At 45.1% G+C, this 22894-nt stretch overlaps 1 protein-coding gene across 1 annotated transcript in view; it reads right to left on the minus strand.

Annotated features, from left to right (window-relative positions):
- The window catches only part of RXFP1 (relaxin family peptide receptor 1), a 341714-nt gene that overhangs the window by 78024 nt on the left and 240796 nt on the right, over positions 1 to 22894 (minus strand). The window contains exons 4-5 of the mRNA XM_075849676.1: positions 14230 to 14335; positions 11663 to 11734 (exon numbers count right to left, since the gene is read on the minus strand). Coding sequence (XP_075705791.1) covers positions 11663 to 11734; positions 14230 to 14335 — 178 coding nt within the window. The remainder of the gene's footprint in view (positions 1 to 11662; positions 11735 to 14229; positions 14336 to 22894) is intronic.

Genomic DNA, 22894 nt, shown 5'->3' on the forward strand with positions numbered 1-22894 from the left:
TCTTGTTTCAGAGGCAAGGCATAAGTAAGAGGACGCTAAAGCACAATACACTTACCTGCAGCGGTGCCATCCTGTCCTTCTCTGCTCTGCCGTCCGAGTCTAAGACATGCCCACTATTCGCGGATTGGCCACAGAGGGCGTGTCTTAAGCCTAAGAAGCGCACCCCCCCCTGCCTGTGAGTGACCTGACTGCTGGCCAGTCAGGTCACAAGATAAGTTTTAATTTAAAAATAAAATAAAATGGTGCCTTCAGTGCCTAGTGGCAAATACAGCCCTGTATACAGGGAACATTGTGGCATTACCTACATGAGCACTGTGGCACTACCTAAATGGGCACTGTGTGTGACACTACCTACATGAGCACTGTTGCACTATATACGTGGGCAGTGTGTGGCACTATCTACAGGGGGGGCACTGTGGTACTATCTACAGTGGATGCTGTAGCACTATCTAAATGGGCTCTGTGGCACTAACTACAGGGCACTGTATACACTATCTACAGTGGGCAGTGTGTGGCACTATCTACATAGGCACTGTGGCACTATCTACAAGGGGCACTGAAACTTTATAGGGGTCCCTGTGCACTATCTACAGGGGCATTGTGGCACTATCTACAGGGGCAGTGTGGCACTATCTACGGGGGGGGGGGGGGCACTGTGGCACTATCTACAGGGGCAGTGTGTGGCACTATCTACAAGGGACCCTGGCACTATCTACAGGGGGCACTGTGGCACTATCTACAGGGGGCAGTGTGTGGCACTATCTACAAGAGACACTGTGGCACTATCTACAGGGGGCAGTGTGGGGCACTATGTACACTGGTTTTTACACTACGAGGAGTGGTCAGCACCTGTCCACTAGTCTAGCCCTTTTTATATTAGAGCTTGTATTATAAAGGGCTTTGTTCATACTTGCACTCACCATTACATTTGTAGCGGCAGTGCAAGATATTGTAGCACTGTCCCATTCACTTTGACAAAAAATAAATTCATGTAAACAATGAAGAGATTGTGCCATTTGTAAAGGTCTGGCAGCCCCTTCAAACAGCTGATCGTCAGGGGTCCAATGGATAGGCCATCATTATTAAAAACCCTGATAACCCCTTTAACCCCTTACTGACATTTGACGTGCATGTATGTCATAGTAGGGAGGGGGGAGTATGGAATAGGCTGACGGATTGAGCCCGCGCCATATGCTGCGGGTGTCAGCTGTATATAAAGGTTCTGCCTTATGAAGGTCCTCAGGTCTGCCATCTTGTTTCAGAGGCAGGGCATAAGTAAGAGGACGCTAAAAGCACAATACACTGTACTTTCGTTTTGTTTTTATTATGTAAAAGTAGTAAAAGTTAAAAAAAACTATATTAATTTTGTTTCGCCAGAATCACATTGACCCGCAGAATAAAGTTAACGTTTAACTTTTAACGATTGGTGAATGTTGTACACACTAAACCAAAAAAAACACTGGAGGAATTGCTGTTTTTTTTTCCATTCCACAATACAAAATAATACATTATATGGTACATTAAATAGTGCCATTAAAAACGACAACATATTCTGAGGAAGCGATACGTGAAACATGCGATTTGGCACGGCGTGGTGCTGAGACCTTGGATTATGGGTAATGTACCCTTCTGAAGTTTATATGCCATTGTTGTTTGTATTTCTGGCATTATGTTACATTTTAATGGGAGATAGATAGATTGATTCTTTGAGTGAGGGACCTTGACCTTCAAACTTCTATATCACAGTGCATTATGCAAATTAGGTAATGTTTTTCATGATGCCCACTCATGTCCTTCCACATACACCCGCTGTCTTTTTTGGAATTATGCTTTATTTGCCTCTTTATGTTTGTTCATTTATTTTAATGTTTGTCATTTCAATAAAACCTTTTCTATTTTGTGTACATTTTGGTAGTTTATTGCTCTTTTTATTTTTGTTTGCTTGGTATAACATATCCTGGAAAAATAAAAACGTTATGACTTTTAGTGGCGGGGAGAAAAATGAAAAGCAACAATGGCTGTGGCGGTAAGGGGTTTTATATAAAAATACTGAATGAAATCATAGAAAACTATACATACTTGAGTTCAGCATTTTTTCTTATAACCTGTACAACGTGGTGTTTTTTTTTTTTTTTTTTACTCTACTCTCATGCTGTATTGTTTGGACTGAAAACTTCTCCAATTAAAGGTTGATATTTACATGCTTTTATTTGTGTATTGAACATACTTTTTATAGAAAAATGACAGTAATTTTGCCACATTTTTTTCCATCCTAATTTCACAACGTTTACCGTGGGGTATAAATAACACAATAACTTTTTTCAGCGGGTTGTTACGATTGCAACGATACCAAATGTATATAGCTTTTGTATGTTTTACTACATTTACACAGTAAAAACACTTTATCAAAATTATTTGGTTTTCTGTCTCCATATTTCAAGAGCCGTAACTTTTTTATTTTTCCACAGATGCAGTTGTATTAGGGCTTTTGCGGGACGACTTGTAGTTTTTATCTGTACCATTTTGGAATAGATGCGACTTTTTGATCACTTTTTATCACATTTTTTTTAAGGCAGGATTCACAGAAAACAGCAATTTTTGCATTGTTTTTTATGGTGTTCACAGTACGGGTTAAATAATGTAATAACTTTATATTAGGGGTCGTTACGCACACTGCGATACCAACTATGTGTAACTTATTTTTTGTCTTTTTAATAATAAGGCATTTTGTAAGGGGAAAAAATGTGTTTTTCATTTTGTTTCACCTATTTTTTTTATTTTTTTATTAACCCCTTCCCGCCCAATCACGTACAGTTACGTGATTAAAGCTGGTGGCTTACCGCCTTTTCACGTAACTGTACGTGATGGAGATGAAGCTGGCTCAGGAGCTGATCCAGCGACATCACCGCCGGGTGACAGCTGTATGTTACAGCTGTCACCCTGAGGTATCGGCCAGGACCGGAGCGAGCATCCGATCCGGCCGATTAACCCCTCACATGCTGCGTTCAATAGAGATCGCAGCATGTGAGGAGTTTATAGCCACCGGCACCCCAGCAACGTGATCGCTGTCTTGCCGATGGCTGCAAAAGCGATCGGAGGGCTTATACTTACCTCTCGGTCCACCAGTAACGGAATCCTCCTATGCCCCGTCGTCGGCGGGGCCCAGGAGGCTTCCGGTACCATCAGCAAGATGGCGCCGGCTCAGCTTCCGGCTCAGAAGCTGAGCCGGCGTCATCAGCAGTGGGTGTCCGCTGTATGTTACAGCGGACACCCCGATCTATTGCCAGGCATCTATCGCGATTCCTGGCATTAACCCCTTCGATGCAGCGATCCATTGTGATCGCTGCATCCTAGAGGTTTGTAGCAAATCGGCAGCCTTGCCACGCGATGGCAAGGCTGGCGACTGCTACTATGGCAACAGGAGCCCTAACAATGGACTCCTGTCTGCCATTACGTAAGCTGATTAGGCCCCGCCCAGAGGCGGGGCCTGATCGGCTTGCTGTCAGTGAACAACTGACAGTTCCAATACATTGCACTACATAGGTAGTGCAATGTATTAGAACATCAAACAAACAGTTGGACCTTCAAGTCCCCTACTGGGACTAAAAAAAAGTGTAAAAAAAGTAAAAATAAAAGTTGTAAAACATACAATAAAATAAACACAATCGCCCTTTTTCCCTTATCAAGTAATTTATTATTGAAAAAAATAATAAAGCCATACATATTTGGTATCGCTGCGACCGTAACGACCTAAACTATAAAAATATTATGTTATTTATCCAGCGCAGTGAACGCCGTAAAAAAAAACCTCAAAAACACTGCCATAATTACTGTTTTTTTGGTCACCGTCTTCCAAAAATTGAAATAAAAAGTGATCAAAAAGTCGCATGTATCCAAAAATGGTACCTATAAAATCTATACCTCGTCTCGCAAAAAACAAACCCTCACACAGCTCCATCGACGAAAAAATATAAAAGTTATGGCTCTCACAACATCGCGACAGAAGAAATACATTCTCTTTCCAAAAGTAATTTTATTGTGCAAAAAGTTATAAAAAAGTTCTATAAATTAGCTATCGCCGGAATCGTACTGACCTGCAGAATAAAGGTAACATGTAGTTTATAACGGATGGTGAACGCTGTATATATTAAAAAAAAAACTATGGCAGAATTGCTGTTTTTTTGTCACCTTGCCTCCCAAAAAAAGGATAACAAGTGATCAAAAAGTTGCATGTACCCCAATATGGTACCAATAAAAGCTACCGCTCGTCCCGTAAAAAAAAGAGCTCTCATACCACTACGTCTATAAAAACATAAAATAAGTTAAGGCTCCAATAAGTCAGGAAAGAAAAATATCTAGTTGTGCCGGCCCGAGGGGAACATTTCTTCTGTTTCAAAAGGCGATGTATCAAGGCACTAAAATTAGGGAACCAGGAAGGGGAGGGCGCCCGTATTATACCAGGACAACACTTTCCCGGCAAAATTCCCCAAACTGCAAAGGTGCGGAGTGTGGACCAAAAGGGGGATAAGGAAGGACGCCAGTTATCAGTGCGACACCGGCCTGTGCAGAAAGGATCGATCACAGCTTAACACACATCTATGGATCATTTTTTTTTTTTTTTTACCTTATTATTATACCACCTGACTATGCCCCGATGTACTCTGCCCAGCTCAGATATGCCCCACATTATAAACGGAAACAGTGATACTCCAAACAAAACTATTACCAAGCAAATTCCACGCTCCAAAAGCCAAATGGCGCTCCCACCCATCTGAGCCCTACAGCATGCCCAAACAGCTGTTTACGTCCACATATATGGCATCGCCATACCCGGGAGAACCTTTTTAACAATTTTTGAGGTGTGTGTCCCCAGTGGCACAAGCTGGGCACGACATATTTGACAATGAATTGGCATATCTAGGGCAAAATTTTAATTTGTACCTTCGGCAGCGCAATCATTTATGGAAAAGACACGTGGGGTGAAAATTCTCACTACACCCCTTAATAAATGCCTTGAGGGGTGTAGTTTCCAAAATGGGGTCACTTCTCAGGGGTTTCTTTTATTTCAAATCAAAGCCTCTGCAATTGTGAACCAATACTTTATATGTCGCCAAATTAGGCCTCAATTTTACATGGTACTCTTTCACTCCTGAGCCCTGTCAAATGTCCAGGCAAAAGATTAGGGCCACACGTAGGGTGCTTCTAAAACCGGGAAACACCGCATAAAAATTGAGAGCTGTCTTGTTATGGTGGCACAAGCCGGGCACCACATATTGGCGTATCTAAGGAAAAATTCCCATTTTCACTCTCCCACATCGTGTGCACACACGAATTTCTGCAAAACACCTGTGGGGTTAACATGCTCACTACACCCCTAGGTGAATACCTTGAGGGTGTTGTTTCCAAAATGGGGTCACTTCTGGGGGGGATCCACTGTTTTGGTTCCACAGGGACTTTGCAACATAGCGACCAGAAACCAAACGCAGCAAAATCTGTACACAAAAAGCAAATGGCGCTCCTTCCCTTCTGAGCCCTGCCGTGTGTCTAAACAGCAGTTTATGACCACGTGTGGGGTATTGCCGTACTCCAGAGAAGTTGCTTTACAAATGTTGGGGTTCTTTTTTTCCTTTATTTGTTGAGAAAATTAAAAATTTTGAGCTAAAGTTACGTCTTATTGAAGAAAAAGGATTTTTTTTATTTTCACTGCCCAATTCTAATAAAATCTATGAAACACCTGTGGGGTTAGAATGCTCACTACACCCCTAGATGGATTCCTGAAGGGGTGTAGTTTTCTCAATAGAGTCACTTTTTTGGCATTTTCACTGTTTTGGTCCCTTAGGGGCTTTGCAAATGTGACATGGCCTCCGCAAACCATTCCTGCTAAATTTGAGCTCCAAAAGCCAAATGGCACTCTTTCCCTTCTAAGCCCTGCCGTGGGTCTAAACAGCCATTTATTACCACATGTGGGGTATTGTTTTACTCGGGAGAAATTGCTTTACAAATGTTGCGGTGCTTTTTCTCCTTTAGTCCTTTTGGAAATTAGAAAAATTTAGCTAAACCTACATTTTCTTTGAAAGAATGTAGATTTGAATTTTCATGGCCTACTTCCAATAATTTCTGCAAAAAACCTGCGGGGTCAAAATGCTCACTATACCCCTAAATAATTTCCTCAAGGGGTGTAGTTTCCCAAATGGGGTCACTTTTGGTGGATTTCCACTGTTTTGGCACCGAAAGAGCCCTTCAAACCTGACATGGTGCCTAAAATATTTTCTAATCTAAAGGAGGCCCAAAATCCACTGGGTGCTCCTTTGCTTCTGAGGCCTGTGCTTCAGTCCATTACCACACTAGGGCCACATGTGGGATATTTCTAAAAACTGCAGAATCTGGGCAATAGATATTGAGTTGCGTTTCTCTGGTAAAAACTTCTGTGTTACAGAAAAAATAGATTAAAAATGAGTTTCTGCAAAAAAAAAAATGAAATTTGAAAATTTCACCTCTACGTTGATTTAATTTCTGGGAAACATTTAAAGGGGTAAGAAACTTTCTAAATTCTGTTTTGAATACTTTGAGGGGTGAAGATTTTAAAATGGGGTGACTTTTTGGCGGTTTCTAATATATAAGGCCCTAAATGCCGCTTCACAACTGAACTGGCCCCTGTAAAAATAGCCTTTTGAAATTTTCTTGAAAATGTGAGAAATTGCTGCTAAAGTTCTAAGCCTTGTGACGTCATAGAAAAATAAAAGGATGCTCAAAAAACGATGGCAATCTAAAGTAGACATATGGGTGATGTTAATTAGCAACAATTTTGTGTGGTATAACTGCCTGTCTTACAAGCAGATTCATTTACATTTAGAAAAATGCTAATTTTTGCAATTTTTTGTTTTTCATTGATAAATATTGAATTTATCGACCAAATTTTTCCACTATCATAAAGTCCAATGTCTCACGAGAAAACAGTCTCAGAATCGCTTTGATAGGTAAAAGCATTCCGGAGTTATTACCATATAAATTGAAATATGTCAGATTTGAAAAAATGGGTCTGGTCATGAAGGCCAAAATGAGCTTGGTCCAGAAGGGGTTAACATTATTAAACTTTTTTTTAAACTTTTTTACTAGTCCCACCAGGGGACTTCACTATGCGATCCTCCAATCTCATTTATAATACTCTGCAATACTTTTGTATTGCAGTGTATTAGTGCCTGTCCGCAGGGGCGTAGCTAAAGGCTCATGGGCCCGGGTGCAATAATTCAGCTTGGGCCCCCCTACCACTCCCCAACACCACCATCATCATCAGACCCCTGCACGCGCGCGCCTATGCCCAGACGCCTTGCCCAACAGCCCCCATAGTATAATGCCCCCACACAGTATAATGCCCCATAACATATAATGCCCCTCCATAACAGCCCCATACCGTATAATGCTCCCCATACAGTATAATGCCCCCCATTTTATCAGCCCCCATACAGTATAATGCCCCAATATGTGCATAATAGAAAAATAGCATAATTACTTACCTATCCCCATTCCCACGTCGGGTGGAGGATCCTTCGCCTCCTCCGGTGTGTACCATGAGCGACATGGCGCAGACAGGCGCGATGATGTCGCTACATCCCGCCAGTCTGTTTCGAGCCGCTCAGGGCACAGGGAATGCTGGATCAAGGAGATGTCAACTCCTTGCTCCAGGATTGAATGGAACCGGGACCTCGGTGAGTGACTCGCGACCTCCCGGTGGTCTTCACATGAACCCCCAGGGAGACGCGACGCACAGTGTAGGGATGTCACGATACCAAAATTTGGACTACGATACTGATACTTCGTTTACTTTGTGAACAGTAATAATAAAAAAAAAATCTTTCGTTTTCTAATGTGAGGCGCGAGGTGTGATGCTGAATTTTGAATGTTCCTCACATTAATAGTAATTAACCCCATCATTTTTCTCAGTCATAATGGGTTAATGTGTGAGGTACATGATGGGGTTAATTACTATTAGGCCGGGTTTACAGGAGTGTGTGCGTTTTGCGCACGCAAAAATTGCAGCGTTTTGCGTGCGCAAAAGGCACTTAACAGCTCCGTGTGTCATCAGCGTATGATGCGTGGCTGTGTGATTTTCGCGCAGCCGCCATCATTATGACACTCTGTTTGGATGTTTGTAAACAGAAAAGCACGTGGTGCTTTTCTGTTTTCATTCATCCTTTACAGTGCTGTAGCGCGAATCACGCTTGTCCCACAGAAGTGCTTCCGTGTGACATGCGTGGTTTTCACGCACCCATTGACTTCAATTGGTGCATGATGCGCGATCAGCGCACAAATATAGGACATGTCGTGCGTTTCACGCAGCGGACATATGCTGCGTGAAAATCACGCACCTGTCTGCATGGCCCCATAGACTAATATAGGTCCCTGCGACGCATGTGAAAATCACGCACATCACACGTACGTATGACACGCTCGTGTAAATGAGCCCTGAATGTGAGGAACATGGAGGTTAAATTTATCATCGCACTTCGTGCCCCACAATAAGTGATAGAAAGCAGTTTTATTTTTTTATTTTTTACAGCGCACACATCATAAATGATGCAAAAAAAATGTTGTGCAGGTTATTACGGCCGCACCAATACTGATTATGTGTATGTTTTATGTATTGAGACTTATTTTAATGTTTATTGTAAAAAAGTTGAATGTGTATTTTTTTAATTTAACATTACTTTGTTTTTACTTTATTTTTAAACTTTAATGTACTGGCATATATCCGATATATGCCAGTACATTAGCCTGTGGACGGATAGCACACAGGCAGTTGTTAGGACATACCCAAGTATGCCCTAACAACAGGAAATATGGTAAGACAGCCCTGAGGTCCTTCAATGGACCCTGGGATGTCTGCCCATATATGGTATGGCCCTCGATCGCGTCACAGGAATTTCCTGTGACACGATCCAGGGGCATCTCCCCTTCTCATTTTCCCCTGAATGCTGCAGTCCGCTGTGATTGCAGCATTCAGGAGAATAGCGGCGGAGAGAGAGGTTTTTCTGATCTCCGCTGTTATAGAGCGGGGCTGCGGCTGTGTAATACAGCCATTGCCCCGCTCCTGACAGGAAGTGCGCGCGCGGTCAGCATGAGGTGATGCGGCCGGCGCTGCACTAATGAGTGACGATTCAGGCACTGAAGACAGAACATGGGGGTGTTTTGTAGCGCGCCCGCCATGTTCTGTCTTCAGTGCCGCAGATCATTAGTGCAGCGCTGGCCGCATCGCATCATCCTGACGGCGCGCACTTGTCAGGACTCAGGAGCGGGGCAGTGACTGTATTACACAGCCGCAGCCTTGCTCTCATACACTCATGTGTACTATACTGTATTGTGTTGGATTGTGCAGTTTGCGGTGGAGAGAGGAGGGGGGGGGGGCTGTGATTTAACGCCCCCCCTGTCCACCGCAAACAGCACAATACAACACAATACATTACAAGACATTACATTACAACACAACACATTACATCACAATACATTACATTCCGGACTGCAGCTTACCTGGAGTCCTCCGCACCGACTCTTCCATTCCACTGTCTGGATGCCGTGTCACGTGACAACATGGTTACATTGTACACTAAGTGTACCATGTGACCGTAACCAGGAAGTGCCAGCTTGGCACAGAAGATTTCTTTAGGAAGCATGCTGTATGGCAACGGGGGCCCGTGGGCCCCCCAGGCTTAGGGACCCGGTCGCAAGTGCGACCGCTGTGACCCCTATAGCTACGCCACTGCCTGTCCGTGTATAACGGACAGGCATCTGCTAGGCTATGTGTCTGGCATGGCCTACCAGGCATAACTAGTGCCAGACCTGGGGAGCTATATTAGGCCCCCGCCTTACATAGAAACCACCGACATCCTGCGATCTTATCGCAGGATGCTGGTGGGATGAGAGAGGAAGCTCCCTCCCACTCTCCAAAACCACTCAGATGCGGTTTTGGAGAGGTTCAACGGCTCCCTGCTGTATTTATTTATTCCGATGCAGCGCCGTGAAAAGGTGTATATAGGAAGCCCATTAGTGGCCGCCGTGAAAAGGTGTATGGGCGGTCACTAACGGGTTAAAGCATATATGTAAACCTTTGCACTCGTTTTATTGTATTGAAACAATGTATTATGGGGTTTTAAGCAAGTGTTAAATATATCAAAAAATAAGAACACTTTTTTAATAACAAAACCAATATAAAACTTGTTTAAAATCTCATAATACATTGTTTTAATAAAATAAAATGAGTGCAAAGGTTTACATATCCTTTAATATAGAAAATATTGAAAAAACTGGCCCCCTCCCACATTAGACCAGAATGTAGCAGGTACCTATCGCAATGAGAAGTAAACCTGCAGCAGTGGGTTCCCTTTCTTTCAAGGTCCCTGTGCAGCTGTACAGTATGTTGGTCCTTGGTACTGTATCTGGTACTGTGCTGTGGTATAGTATAGTGGTGGTTAAAGGGTGATCAGCAGACTATAAATATGTATCAGAAATTTTGAATGTTTAATCTTATTTCTAAGTTAATAAAACATTTTTCCAATTTACTTTAAAGTTTTCTACTTTGTCTTGAATTCAACATTACTAAGCATGCGTCATTCTATGCACTATTATTTATTTTACTGACACTCTCTGAAGAATAATGAAGCGTACTAGAATCAGAATAAGGCCAAGAGAAAAATTACTGAGTCAACCTAAGTCATTAACTGAGAGGAAGCATTACTAATTGTGAAATATTTTGTTAATGTCTATTAATTTGCACATTAATTCACAAAGTACACCATAGGCCCTGCATAAAAAGAATAGCATCAATGCTTGGATATGACATTAATTCATATGGCGGTTATTTATGAAAAAGGGGAATAACATAAGTGGATTTAATTTAGTGTCACCAGAGAAAAAACACTTCCAAATATAACCTCTTTATTATTCTGTTACCATGTTTAATAGAATTACATAAATTAATATATCAGATATATTAAACTCTGCATTTATTCCTTCAACCAGTGGCGTAACTATCACTGTAGCAAACATAGCGGCTTCTACAGAGCAGATGGCATGAGGGGGCCCCAGCCACCCGGCCAAACACATAACATTATTTGTTCGGCGGCACAATGCCCCTCATTCCTGGTGGCGTCGCTGGCACCGGGCATGTTTAATTGTATCTAGCTCCCTGCTCTGCCGCTTACTAGGCTACAGGCCACGTTAGGCCTGCAACCTATAAGGCGCTGGGACAGGATCCCTGCACAGGACGGCGCGATGATGTCACTGGATTGCACTGGCCTACGCAAGGGTCCCCACTCAGGCTGCTCAGGGGTCTGTGGAGCAGCTCGGTTCGTCGCGAGAACGGGGCTAGGTGAGTATAAGGTTTTTTTTATTTGTTTGGGGTGGCACTATGTACAAGGGGGTGCTGTGTGGCACTTTGTGTTGGTTGCTTTGGATGGGGGTCCAGTCAAAAGTTTGCTATTGGCTCCAGTCTTTCCTAGTTACACCCCTGCCTTCAACACTGGCATACTCTTTGAGCTGCATGGGTAGACTGCTGTTGAGGGTTGCTCATAGTCAAATGCTTTGTATAGTATCTGTCCGCTTTTTATTGTATTAAACACCAGATACAAAGAGGAAAATTGTAGAAAATAAAAAGGAAAAAGATGCTTACAAGTAACGTAAGTCTGGATACTGGTAAAATGTATCATGACCAAGTTTCTTCAATAGGTTATGCTGCAATGACCTGCAAATGATAAATACAATTTTTGTAACATAGTGTTTCCAATTTACTATTACTTCACCAGTGGCATGCAATGAATTATTATTGTGACAAATAGTCTTGTGAGTAAAAGTTTATTACAGTTATACATCTATCACTTGAATAAGACAACGCTGCAATACCATCCACAGCCGCTATGTAGTGGCGTGAGAAAGTACAAACCAGACTGAAACCGATGTAAACAAAGAAGAGGCTGCAGCGCTTGAACGAGCATTGCGGCTCCTTCAAACAGCTCATCATTGGGATGCCGATAGTCAGACCACCGACGTAATATTGATAACCTATCCTAAGGGTCCTCTTACACAGCCCGACAGCTCGTTGATCGGCGATCGTTTGCTCTTTTCATAAGGAGCTATGTATGGGGACGAGTGGTCGTTACTATGATCGCTCGTCCCCATACAATTCTATCATGTTGGCAGCACGTCTCCCTGTTTACACAGGGAAACATGCTGGCGACAACAATATTATTTTAAGCTGCATAAATGATACAATCAGCCGATGAACCAGCATTTGCTCGTTCATCGACTGATTGTTTACACAGGGCAATGATCAGTAACGAGCGTTCTGTGAACGCTCGTTTGCCTGATGATTGGCCAATGTAAAAGGGCCTTAAAGAGGCTCTGTCACCAGTTTATAACTGCCCTATCTTCTGCCTAATCTAATAGGCGCTTTAATGTAGATGAGTAATGTGTTGTGTTTTTTTTAAAAACTTTTATTTTTGACAAAGTTATGAGCATTTTATGTGTTATGCAAATTTGGTCTTAATGCCCAAGTGGGTCTTTTTTTAATTTTGACCAAGTGGGCGTAGTAAAGAGAAGTGTATGACGCTGACAAATCAGCATCATACACTTCTCTTCATTCATGACCAGCTTAATCCATTGCACTGCATGATCTCGTGAGATCACGCTGTGCTGTCACTTACTCCCGTAGTTCCTTCACACAAGCGACGGTAGTATGACCAGACATCGCCTCCAGGCTGTCCGGTCATTCGGTCTGTCTGTCAGCACAACATTCTCTGTGCGGTCTAACCAGCTTCTATTAATTTCATACTAGGGCAGATTCACACGAACGTTGCGTTTTTGCGCGCGCAAACAACGCAGCGTTTTGCGAGCGCAAAAACCATTTGACAGCTGCGTGTGTCATGCGTGTCTGATGCGCGGCTGCATGATTTTCGCGCAGCCGGCATCATAGAGATGAGGCTTGTCAACGCCCGTCACTGTCCAAGGTGCTGAAAGAGCTAAATCTTTCAGCACCCTCGACAGTGAATGGCGAACACAACAGCGAAAAACCTGTAAAAAAAAAAGATAAAGTTCCTACTTACCGAGAACTTCCCGGCCGTTGCCTTGGTGACGCGTCCTTGGTGACGCGCCTCTCTTGACATCGGGCCCCACCTCCCTGGATGACGCGGCAGTCCAAGTGACCGCTGCAGCCTGTGATTGGCTGCAGCCTGTGCTTGGCCTGTGATTGGCTGGAGCTGTCACTTGAACTGAAGTGTCATCCCGGGAGGTCGGACTGCAGGAAGGAGACAGGAGTAATCGGTAAGTTAGAACTTCGTTTTTTTTTACAGGTTCATGTATTTTGTGATCGCAAGTCACTGTCCATGGTGCTGAAACAGTTTAACTCTTTCAGCACCATGCACAGTGAATGTCTCCCGACGTCGCGGACCGGAAATTTTTTTGCCGGGTTCGGCCAAAACGAGTTTGGCCGAACCCGGTGAAGTTAGCTTCGGTTGTCGGGGTTCGCTCCTCGCAAAGACACTCCGTTTGGATGCTTGGAAACAGAAAAGCACGTGGTGCTTTTCTGTTTCCATTCATCCTTTTGACAGCTCGTGCGCTGTTTCAGTCTGTTCGCACGGAAGTGCTTCCGTGCGACCTGCCTGGTTTTCACGCACCCATTGACTTCAATGGGTGCGTGATGCGTGAAATACGCAGAGTTATTGAACCTGTCGCGTATTTTGCGCAGCGAACAAACGCTGCGCAAAATACACGGACTGTGTGTACTGCCCCATAGACTTCTATAGGGCATTGCGTGCCGCGCGAAAACCACGCGGCCTACACGCTGCCAGATCACGTTCATGTGAATCCCCCCTAAAATAAAACAATTTCACTGCTAGTCTATATTGTCTATATGTCTATATAGTCTATATGTATATTTTCACATTTTAGAAAAACTCATATTTGTTTTAAGATGAAATGTTTATTTTAGAGTAGTTGTTGTGTGTAAATATCTGACATACAAATTTATGTTCTAAAAACTTTCAGGACACTCTTATTTGAGTTTTAAACCAAAAAATCTGTTAATAATTAATTCATTAAAGAGGAATGTATCGATTAAACAAACAACAGCCCTGCAAGGAATTCTACAATATATTTTACTATAAACTTTTTACATGGAGATAATAAGATGTCTAATAGATTGTTTTTCTCATCAAAATTAACAGACTGTCCAGTTTTACTCACAACATGGTCACATTTGAGGAGACAGAAGGGACACTACGTAATTTGGCACCATCACAGTCAAGTTCTAATCCACGGCACAAACACTGATCTGGCACTTCCCCAAGCACTGGATGAAAAGAAAAAACATGAGATAAGAGAATGGCAGGGTGGCAATAAAAGGTCGCTAAACACTGTGCACTAGTTATAAAGAACTTGGTGAATGGTCTCTACTAGTTGTTAGTAGCTGCCAAAACAGTTGGTTTAAGATTATGGTGCAGTCTAGAACAAATTGCTTAAATATTGTAAACTTTCTTAATGGCCAATCAAATGCTCCAGTATTGTCAATAGTTTGGCTTTTTAATAGATATATTCCAAATGCCAGATTCCCACCAGGAAATCTCTTGATGGGCTGACATTTTCTGCTCCTGTGTGCTGAATTCGGAGGCAACGGAGCATTAGATCAATAGTGGGAAGAGTTGAAATATCCACCCAAACCATTTGGTTAGTGGTGGAAAGAGTTGCAGCCATGTTTTCAATATGATAGAGGCATGGTAGAAATTACCTGAGGTGACATTTTTTTTTTTTAACTTTCCAATGCAAAATCTGATAGCCCAAAAAAAAATGGGAATTCATTATTGGTATTCACTTGTGATGCAGTACTTTCCCTGGTTACAATGCTAATCAGAGATGAGAAGAATTTACCCAAAGTTTGTTTCAGGTCCGATTTGGCCGTTTCAACTGATGTTCTTCAACATGCACCCACCTGTTCTACAACTGTTGATTGTTATCTTTTTATACCCCCTAGGCTTCAGTGATAGTCCCGTCTAGCCCAGTCTGTTTCACACTTGCGCCGTGCCTCCTGTGCACTACCATCCATACTCAGGCAGGTAACTTTGCATGCCAATGCCACTGTTTTTTCTGTTTGTTTTATTTCAGGTTACTCACCTTTACCCTCCCTTTGTGCAATCCCCACCACTACACTTTACCCTTGATATAATAAAAAACACTTGTGTACGAAAAGCGTAAGCGTCAGAGACCATATGTTGCAATATAGGAATTGGCTTTATACCAGGAAGTGCTTACTATTATGGATTACCCTTGAAGGCCTACAAGTTTTATCCATGCACTCCTAAGACTGAAATACACTAAACATACGATGGTAATGCGGTGAGCCTTATTGTGTTTTTCTTACACTTAACCTTTCTCGAATGGCCAGGTTTGCTAGCCTTCCATATTCATTACATCTATTGTGCCACGGGTTCCTATACCCCACAAGTCACTATACGGATGGATAGTTCATCCTTGCCCTTAGCTTTAGCATGACACAAATGGGAAGGCTTTATTTCTCCACACAAGAGGTCCAAAGCATTTCGTTACTACTGAGGTATCCAAGCTGATCTGGTTTGCCTGCAAGAAACCCACTTCTCTACGTCGTCCTCCCACCACTGCCTTGTCACCCTCGCTAATGCTCCTGACATAGCTAGAGGGGTGGCTATCTGTTTTAAGTACTCTGTCCCTTTCATACCCAATACGACAATCAAAGACCCAGAAGGGAGGTACCTCATAGTGTTAGGCATCATACAGTATGATCCTGTTACAATAACGTCATACTATGAACTCAACGCCTACTAACTAGCCTTCTTGTCACAACTATTTTCTTTAATTATCACTCATGCGCAATGATGACTATTGTGTGCGGATATCCCAACTATGTTCTGGAATTGAAGCTATGTAGTTAGGGCTACCCCACCTCTCCTCTCACATTTCTGGTCGTCTCAACTATCCATCTCTGCGGCATTCAAAGCTTTGCTTTGCTCTCTTTTACTGTTCTGATGCCTGGTGCAAATTGCAACCTAATGGTGGGGACTATATCCATTTTTCAGCCCCTATTACCTTTGTTTCAAAATCGATCATATCTTCGTAAGCTCGCAATTAGATATTTTCTAGCTCCCCATCCTCAAAGGCCACGTTGACTTCTCAATGACTCCCTCTTTTTCCACAAGGAAGCTGTCACCCACCTTGGAGGTCCATATAGTTCTCTTATGGGACCACTGTATACAAGAAGCCTCTCTGAACAAGCAATAGCACATGACCAGACAATTGCCTAAAGGCAGAGTTTAAGTCTTCCCCATGTGACTCTTTCCTCCACACCAGGCCAGGACAGAACCTGACCTTTGCCTCACTGAACAGGTTGAATGTAAGCTTCACTGGTCAGCACAACACCACTACACTCTGAACAACAAACCTTCCACTACATTGGACTACAGATTCTCACATTGCCATCACCCTTAAAATCTACAGAAACATCACTACTTTTAATCCAATTTGAATAGTTGGGGAATTCAGATATAATTTAACCCGGCTGTATGAGGTCCCGTCAAGAACTAATACTTCAGATATTTTTGAACATCTTCCATCTTGCATCTTGCCTCTATCTACTTTACCCTCTAACTTGTTCGATACCTTCGGATATCAGGGCAGAGGAAGTAGAGGAAGCCATTAAATCTTTAAATCTCACCTCTGTCTCTTTTTCAATGCATTTAAGTCTCATAATTCCCCAAACCCTACTACGCTGTTAGCCAAAGTGTCAATGATTCCAAAACCCGGTCAAGATTCTTGACATTGGGCCAAATACAGGCCTATCTCACTCATTAATATAAATGTCAAACTACTCGCCAATATTTTGGCAAGCAGAGTTAATCTTGGACTGGGATCATTGATAAGCAAAGACCAGGTTGAATTTACAGTACAATGTAATGGTTACTTATCCTCACAATATTCTTTGCTTGTGGCACTCGACAGAGTTGTCTCCACTTTATTATTGTCCTCAAACCCTTGGCCATACGCATCACAATGAAACTGTTAGGGATCTGCCAGGTACTTCATCTAGCTATACTCCTGGGATTAATCAATCCACACCTGAGGCCAGACCTGCTCGACTGACACCATCTCCCACCAACCAGGGTGGCAGGCTCAGGAGTGGGAGAGCCTATCGCGGCCTGGTCTCTCGGAGTTAGCTCCGCCCCCTGCCCTTTATTACCTGCCCTGTGCTCTCCCTCAGTGCTTGTAATTCTTTTGGATTCCTGGCCTCTGCTGCTTGCTCCAGCCTGCTTCTGCCGTGCTTCTGCCTTGCTGCAGTTCTGCTTGACCTGCTTGCTTGCCCTGGCTTGCTTCTGTCTCTGTGCCTGCTCGGGTGTACTCACTTCGTCCTGGTCCTGACTGTTCGTTCGCCGCCCCGTTTCCTCGTGGCGTTCCGTGGCTACTGCCCCTTCCCTTGCGTGTTCCCTGTTTGTCTTCCTGTGCACTTAGCCAGCGTAGGGACCGCCGCCCAGTTGTACCTCGTCGCCTAGGGCGGGTCGTTGCAAGTAGGCAGGGACAGGGCGGTGGGTAGATTAGGGCTCACTTTCCCTTCACCTCCTTCCTGCCACTACATAATTACAAGCCCTTACCTAGTCTACCATTTCTCCTACGCTGACGCTATCATGGACCCCCTTGAGACCCTGACCCAGCAGATGCAGGGCCTCTCCCTACAGGTCCAGGCCCTGGCCCAAAGGGTCAATCAGGGTGACGCTGCTTTAGTAGTACCCCTCACCTCACCTCTAGAACCCGACCTCAAGTTACCTGACCGGTTTTCAGGGGACCGTAAGACGTTTCTCTCCTTCCGGGAGAGTTGCAGACTGTATTTCCGCCTAAAGCCCCACTCCTCAGGTTCCGAGAACCAGCGGGTGGGTATCATCATATCCCGACTCCAGGAAGGGCCCCAAGAGTGGGCCTTCTCCTTGGCTCCTGACGCCCCTGAACTTCCTCTGTTGATCGTTTTTTCTCTGCCCTCGGACTCATTTACGACGAGACTGACAGGACTGCTTTAGCCGAGAGTCAGCTGGTGACCTTACGCCAGGGTAGGAGACCGGTTGAGGAATACTGTTCTGATTTTAGGAAGTGGTGCGTAGCTTCTCAGTGGAACGATCCGGCCCTAAGGTGCCAGTTTAGGTTAGGATTATCTGACGCCCTGAAGGATCTGCTGGTTAGCTACCCCTCGCCTGACTCCCTTGACCAGGTTATGGCCCTAGCAGTACGACTTGACCGACGTCTCAGGGAACGTCAGCTAGAACGCTTCAGTGTGCTCCCCTCTGACTTTTCTGTGATTCCCCCCGAGGTCCCGTCTCCTCGCCCCTCCACGGAGGACTCGGAGGTACCTATGCAACTCGGGGCCTCCATGTCCCCTCGACAACGTAGAGAGTTTCGCAGAATGAATGGTCTCTGCTTCTACTGTGGGGACGACAAGCATCTACTGAACACCTGCCCCAGGCGCAAGAATAAGAAGCCGGAAAACTTCCGCGCCTAAGTGATCATCGGGGAGGTCACTTGGGCGCACAGGTATTTCCCGTTAATGTGAAACGCAATAAAATTTTGCTTCCCTTTCAGGTCTCGTTTGCTGGCCGGTCTGCCACGGGCAGTGCTTTCGTGGATTCTGGCTCATCTGCTAATATCATGTCTGTGGATTTTGCTATGTCTCTAAAGATGCCTTGTATTGATTTACCTTATCCTATCCCTGTAGTAGGAATCGACTCCACTCCTCTTGCTAATGGTTATTTTACTCAGCATACTCCTGTTTTTGAACTCCTGGTTGGCTCCATGCATTTGGAGCAGTGCTCTGTACTGGTGATGCAGGGATTATCGTCTGATCTGGTATTAGGTCTTCCCTGGTTGCAGTTGCATAATCCCACATTTGATTGGAATACTGGGGATCTCACCAAATGGGGTAATGAATGTCTTATGTCATGTCTTTCTGTTAACACTATTTCTCCCCGGGAGGAGGTAAACACGCTTCCTGAGTTTGTTCAGGACTTCGCCGATGTGTTTTCTAAGGAGGCCTCCGAGGTGTTGCCCCCCCATAGAGATTACGATTGCGCTATCGATTTGGTGCCTGGTGCCAAGCTTCCTAAGGGTAGGATATTTAATCTTTCATGTCCTGAACGTGAAGCGATGAGGGTGTATATCCAAGAATGCCTGGCCAAGGGTTTCATTCGCCCCTCGACTTCTCCTGTAGGTGCTGGCTTCTTCTTCGTGGGGAAGAAGGATGGTGGTCTTAGGCCGTGCATTGATTATCGTAACCTGAATAAGGTCACCGTAAGGAACCAGTACCCACTTCCTTTGATTCCGGATCTTTTTAATCAGGTTCAGGGAGCCCAATGGTTTTCTAAGTTCGATCTACGGGGGGCATATAACCTTATCCGCATCAAAGAGGGGGATGAGTGGAAAACTGCGTTCAACACACCCGAGGGTCATTTCGAATACCTGGTCATGCCCTTTGGGTTGTGTAATGCCCCTGCTGTCTTCCAGAATTTTATTAATGAAATCCTGAGAGAGTACCTGGGTAATTTTCTTGTTGTGTACCTTGATGACATACTGGTGTTTTCCAAGGACTGGTCCTCCCACGTGGAGCATGTCAGGAAGGTGCTCCAGGTCCTTCGGGAGAATAATCTGTTTGCTAAGACTGAAAAATGTGTCTTTGGGGTACAGGAGATACCATTTTTAGGGCAAATCCTCACTCCTCATGAATTCCGCATGGACCCTGCCAAGGTTCAAGCTGTGGCGGAATGGGTCCAACCTGCCTCCGTTAAGGCGTTACAGTGTTTTTTAGGGTTCGCCAACTATTACAGGAGATTTATTGCCAACTTCTCGGTCGTCGCTAAGCCTCTTACGGACCTTACCCGCAAGGGTGCCGATGTCCTCCATTGGCCCCCTGAGGCCGTCCAGGCCTTTGAGACTCTCAAGAAGTGCTTTATCTCGGCCCCCGTGCTGATTCAGCCCAACCAAGAGGAGCCATTTATTGTGGAGGTTGACGCTTCCGAGGTGGGAGTAGGGGCCGTCTTGTCCCAGGGTACCAGCTCCCTCACCCATCTCCGCCCCTGTGCTTACTTCTCTAGGAAGTTTTCGCCCACGGAGAGTAACTATGATATTGGTAACCGCGAACTTCTAGCCATTAAATGGGCTTTTGAGGAGTGGCGGCACTTCCTGGAGGGGGCCAGACACCAGGTAACGGTCCTTACGGATCACAAGAATCTGGTTTTCCTAGAATCGGCCCGGAGGCTTAATCCTAGACAAGCTCGGTGGGCACTATTCTTTACCAGATTTAATTTCTTGGTTACCTATAGGGCTGGGTCCAAGAATATTAAGGCTGACGCCCTGTCACGTAGTTTCATGGCCAATCCTCCTTCCGAGAAGGATCCCGCTTGTATTTTACCCCCTGGTATAATCGTCTCTGCCACGGATTCTGATTTAGCTTCTGATATCGCGGCTGATCAGGGTGCAGCTCCCGGGAACGCCCCTGGGGACAAACTGTTTGTTCCCCTGCAATACCGGCTGAGGGTACTCAGGGAAAACCATGACTCCGCTCTATCTGGTCATCCTGGCATCTTGGGCACCAAACACCTCATTACCAGAAACTATTGGTGGCCTGGGTTGCCTAAAGATGTTAGGGCTTACGTCGCCGCTTGTGAGGTTTGCGCTAAGTCCAAAACCCCTAGGTCCCGACCTGCAGGCCTACTACGTTCCTTGCCCATTCCCCAGAGACCTTGGACCCATATCTCCATGGATTTTATCACCGATTTGCCTCCATCTCAGGGCAAGTCGGTGGTGTGGGTGGTAGTCGACCGCTTCAGCAAGATGTGCCACTTTGTGCCCCTTAAGAAGCTACCTAACGCCAAGACGTTAGCTTCTTTGTTTGTGAAACACATCCTGCGTCTCCATGGGGCCCCAGTCAATATCGTTTCTGACAGAGGGGTACAATTTGTTTCCTTATTTTGGAGAGCTTTTTGTAAAAAGTTGGAGATTGATCTGTCCTTCTCCTCCGCCTTCCATCCCGAAACTAATGGCCAAACGGAAAGGACCAACCAATCCCTGGAACAATATTTAAGGTGTTTCATCTCTGACTGTCAATTCGATTGGGTCTCATTCCTTCCCCTTGCTGAATTTTCCCTGAATAACCGGGTCAGTAACTCGTCAGGTGTCTCCCCGTTTTTCTGTAATTTCGGGTTTAACCCAAGGTTCTCCTCCGTCTCCCCTGGTTGTTCCAATAATCCTGAGGTAGAGGAGGTTCATCGGGAACTGTGCACTGTCTGGGCCCAGGTTCAGAAGAACCTAGAGGCGTCCCAGAGCGCACAAAAGATTCAGGCGGATAGTAGACGTTCTGCTAACCCCCGGTTTGTCGTCGGGGATTTGGTCTGGTTGTCGTCCAGGAACTTGCGCCTTAAGGTCCCGTCCAGGAAGTTTGCTCCCCGATTTATTGGACCTTATAAGATCATTGAAGTCCTCAACCCTGTATCCTTCCGTCTGGAGCTCCCCCCATCCTTTCGCATACATGACGTCTTCCATGCCTCCCTCCTTAAACGCTGCTCCCCGTCCTGGTCCCCCTCGAGGATACCTCCTGTTCCCGTTCTCACCCCTGAGGGGGTGGAATTCGAGGTGGCCAAGATTATGGACAGTAGGATGGTCCAGGGCTCCCTCCAGTACCTGGTCCATTGGAGAGGATACGGGCCGGAGGAGAGGACTTGGGTACCTGCCCGTGATGTTCATGCTGGGGTATTGATCAGGAGGTTCCACCTCCTCTTCCCCACTAAACCGGGTCCCCTTAGTAAGGGTCCGGTGGCCCCTCATAAAAGGGGGAGTACTGTTAGGGATCTGCCAGGTACTTCATCTAGCTATACTCCTGGGATTAATCAATCCACACCTGAGGCCAGACCTGCTCGACTGACACCATCTCCCACCAACCAGGGTGGCAGGCTCAGGAGTGGGAGAGCCTATCGCGGCCTGGTCTCTCGGAGTTAGCTCCGCCCCCTGCCCTTTATTACCTGCCCTGTGCTCTCCCTCAGTGCTTGTAATTCTTTTGGATTCCTGGCCTCTGCTGCTTGCTCCAGCCTGCTTCTGCCGTGCTTCTGCCTTGCTGCAGTTCTGCTTGACCTGCTTGCTTGCCCTGGCTTGCTTCTGTCTCTGTGCCTGCTCGGGTGTACTCACTTCGTCCTGGTCCTGACTGTTCGTTCGCCGCCCCGTTTCCTCGTGGCGTTCCGTGGCTACTGCCCCTTCCCTTGCGTGTTCCCTGTTTGTCTTCCTGTGCACTTAGCCAGCGTAGGGACCGCCGCCCAGTTGTACCTCGTCGCCTAGGGCGGGTCGTTGCAAGTAGGCAGGGACAGGGCGGTGGGTAGATTAGGGCTCACTTTCCCTTCACCTCCTTCCTGCCATTACAGAAACCCAATATTCAGGGCATTGAACTCACACTGTTCCAATACAAGCTCCAGTTGTTTGTGGACGACATTCTTTTCACCCTTACCTCTACTGTGGCTTCCCTCACTAACCTTTTGAAGGAGTTGTCTAGCTTTGCGCTATTATAAGGAATTGTGATTACATGCTACAATTGCTTTCCTATGGTGGCAATCTCTGGTTTAGTAATACAGCTGACTTCTTTTAGTGCTTATTTTAATGTTGTACTGGGTTCGAGAGACAAGTTTTATGATAAATTAAGGTAAGTTTTAAAAATGTAGGCATGCACGATGATCAATGGTGAGACTAAAGCATCACCATGTTCTGGCTGGTGAAGATCCAGTAGGAAAAGAGTAAGTAGCCATGCTAACTAAATCACAAAAAGGATTTGACAGCTCTGAAATTATACTTTATTCGTTCCTTTAGG

This window comes from Rhinoderma darwinii, chromosome 1 (genome assembly GCF_050947455.1).
Source record: "Rhinoderma darwinii isolate aRhiDar2 chromosome 1, aRhiDar2.hap1, whole genome shotgun sequence".
Lineage (NCBI taxonomy): Eukaryota > Metazoa > Chordata > Amphibia > Anura > Rhinodermatidae > Rhinoderma > Rhinoderma darwinii.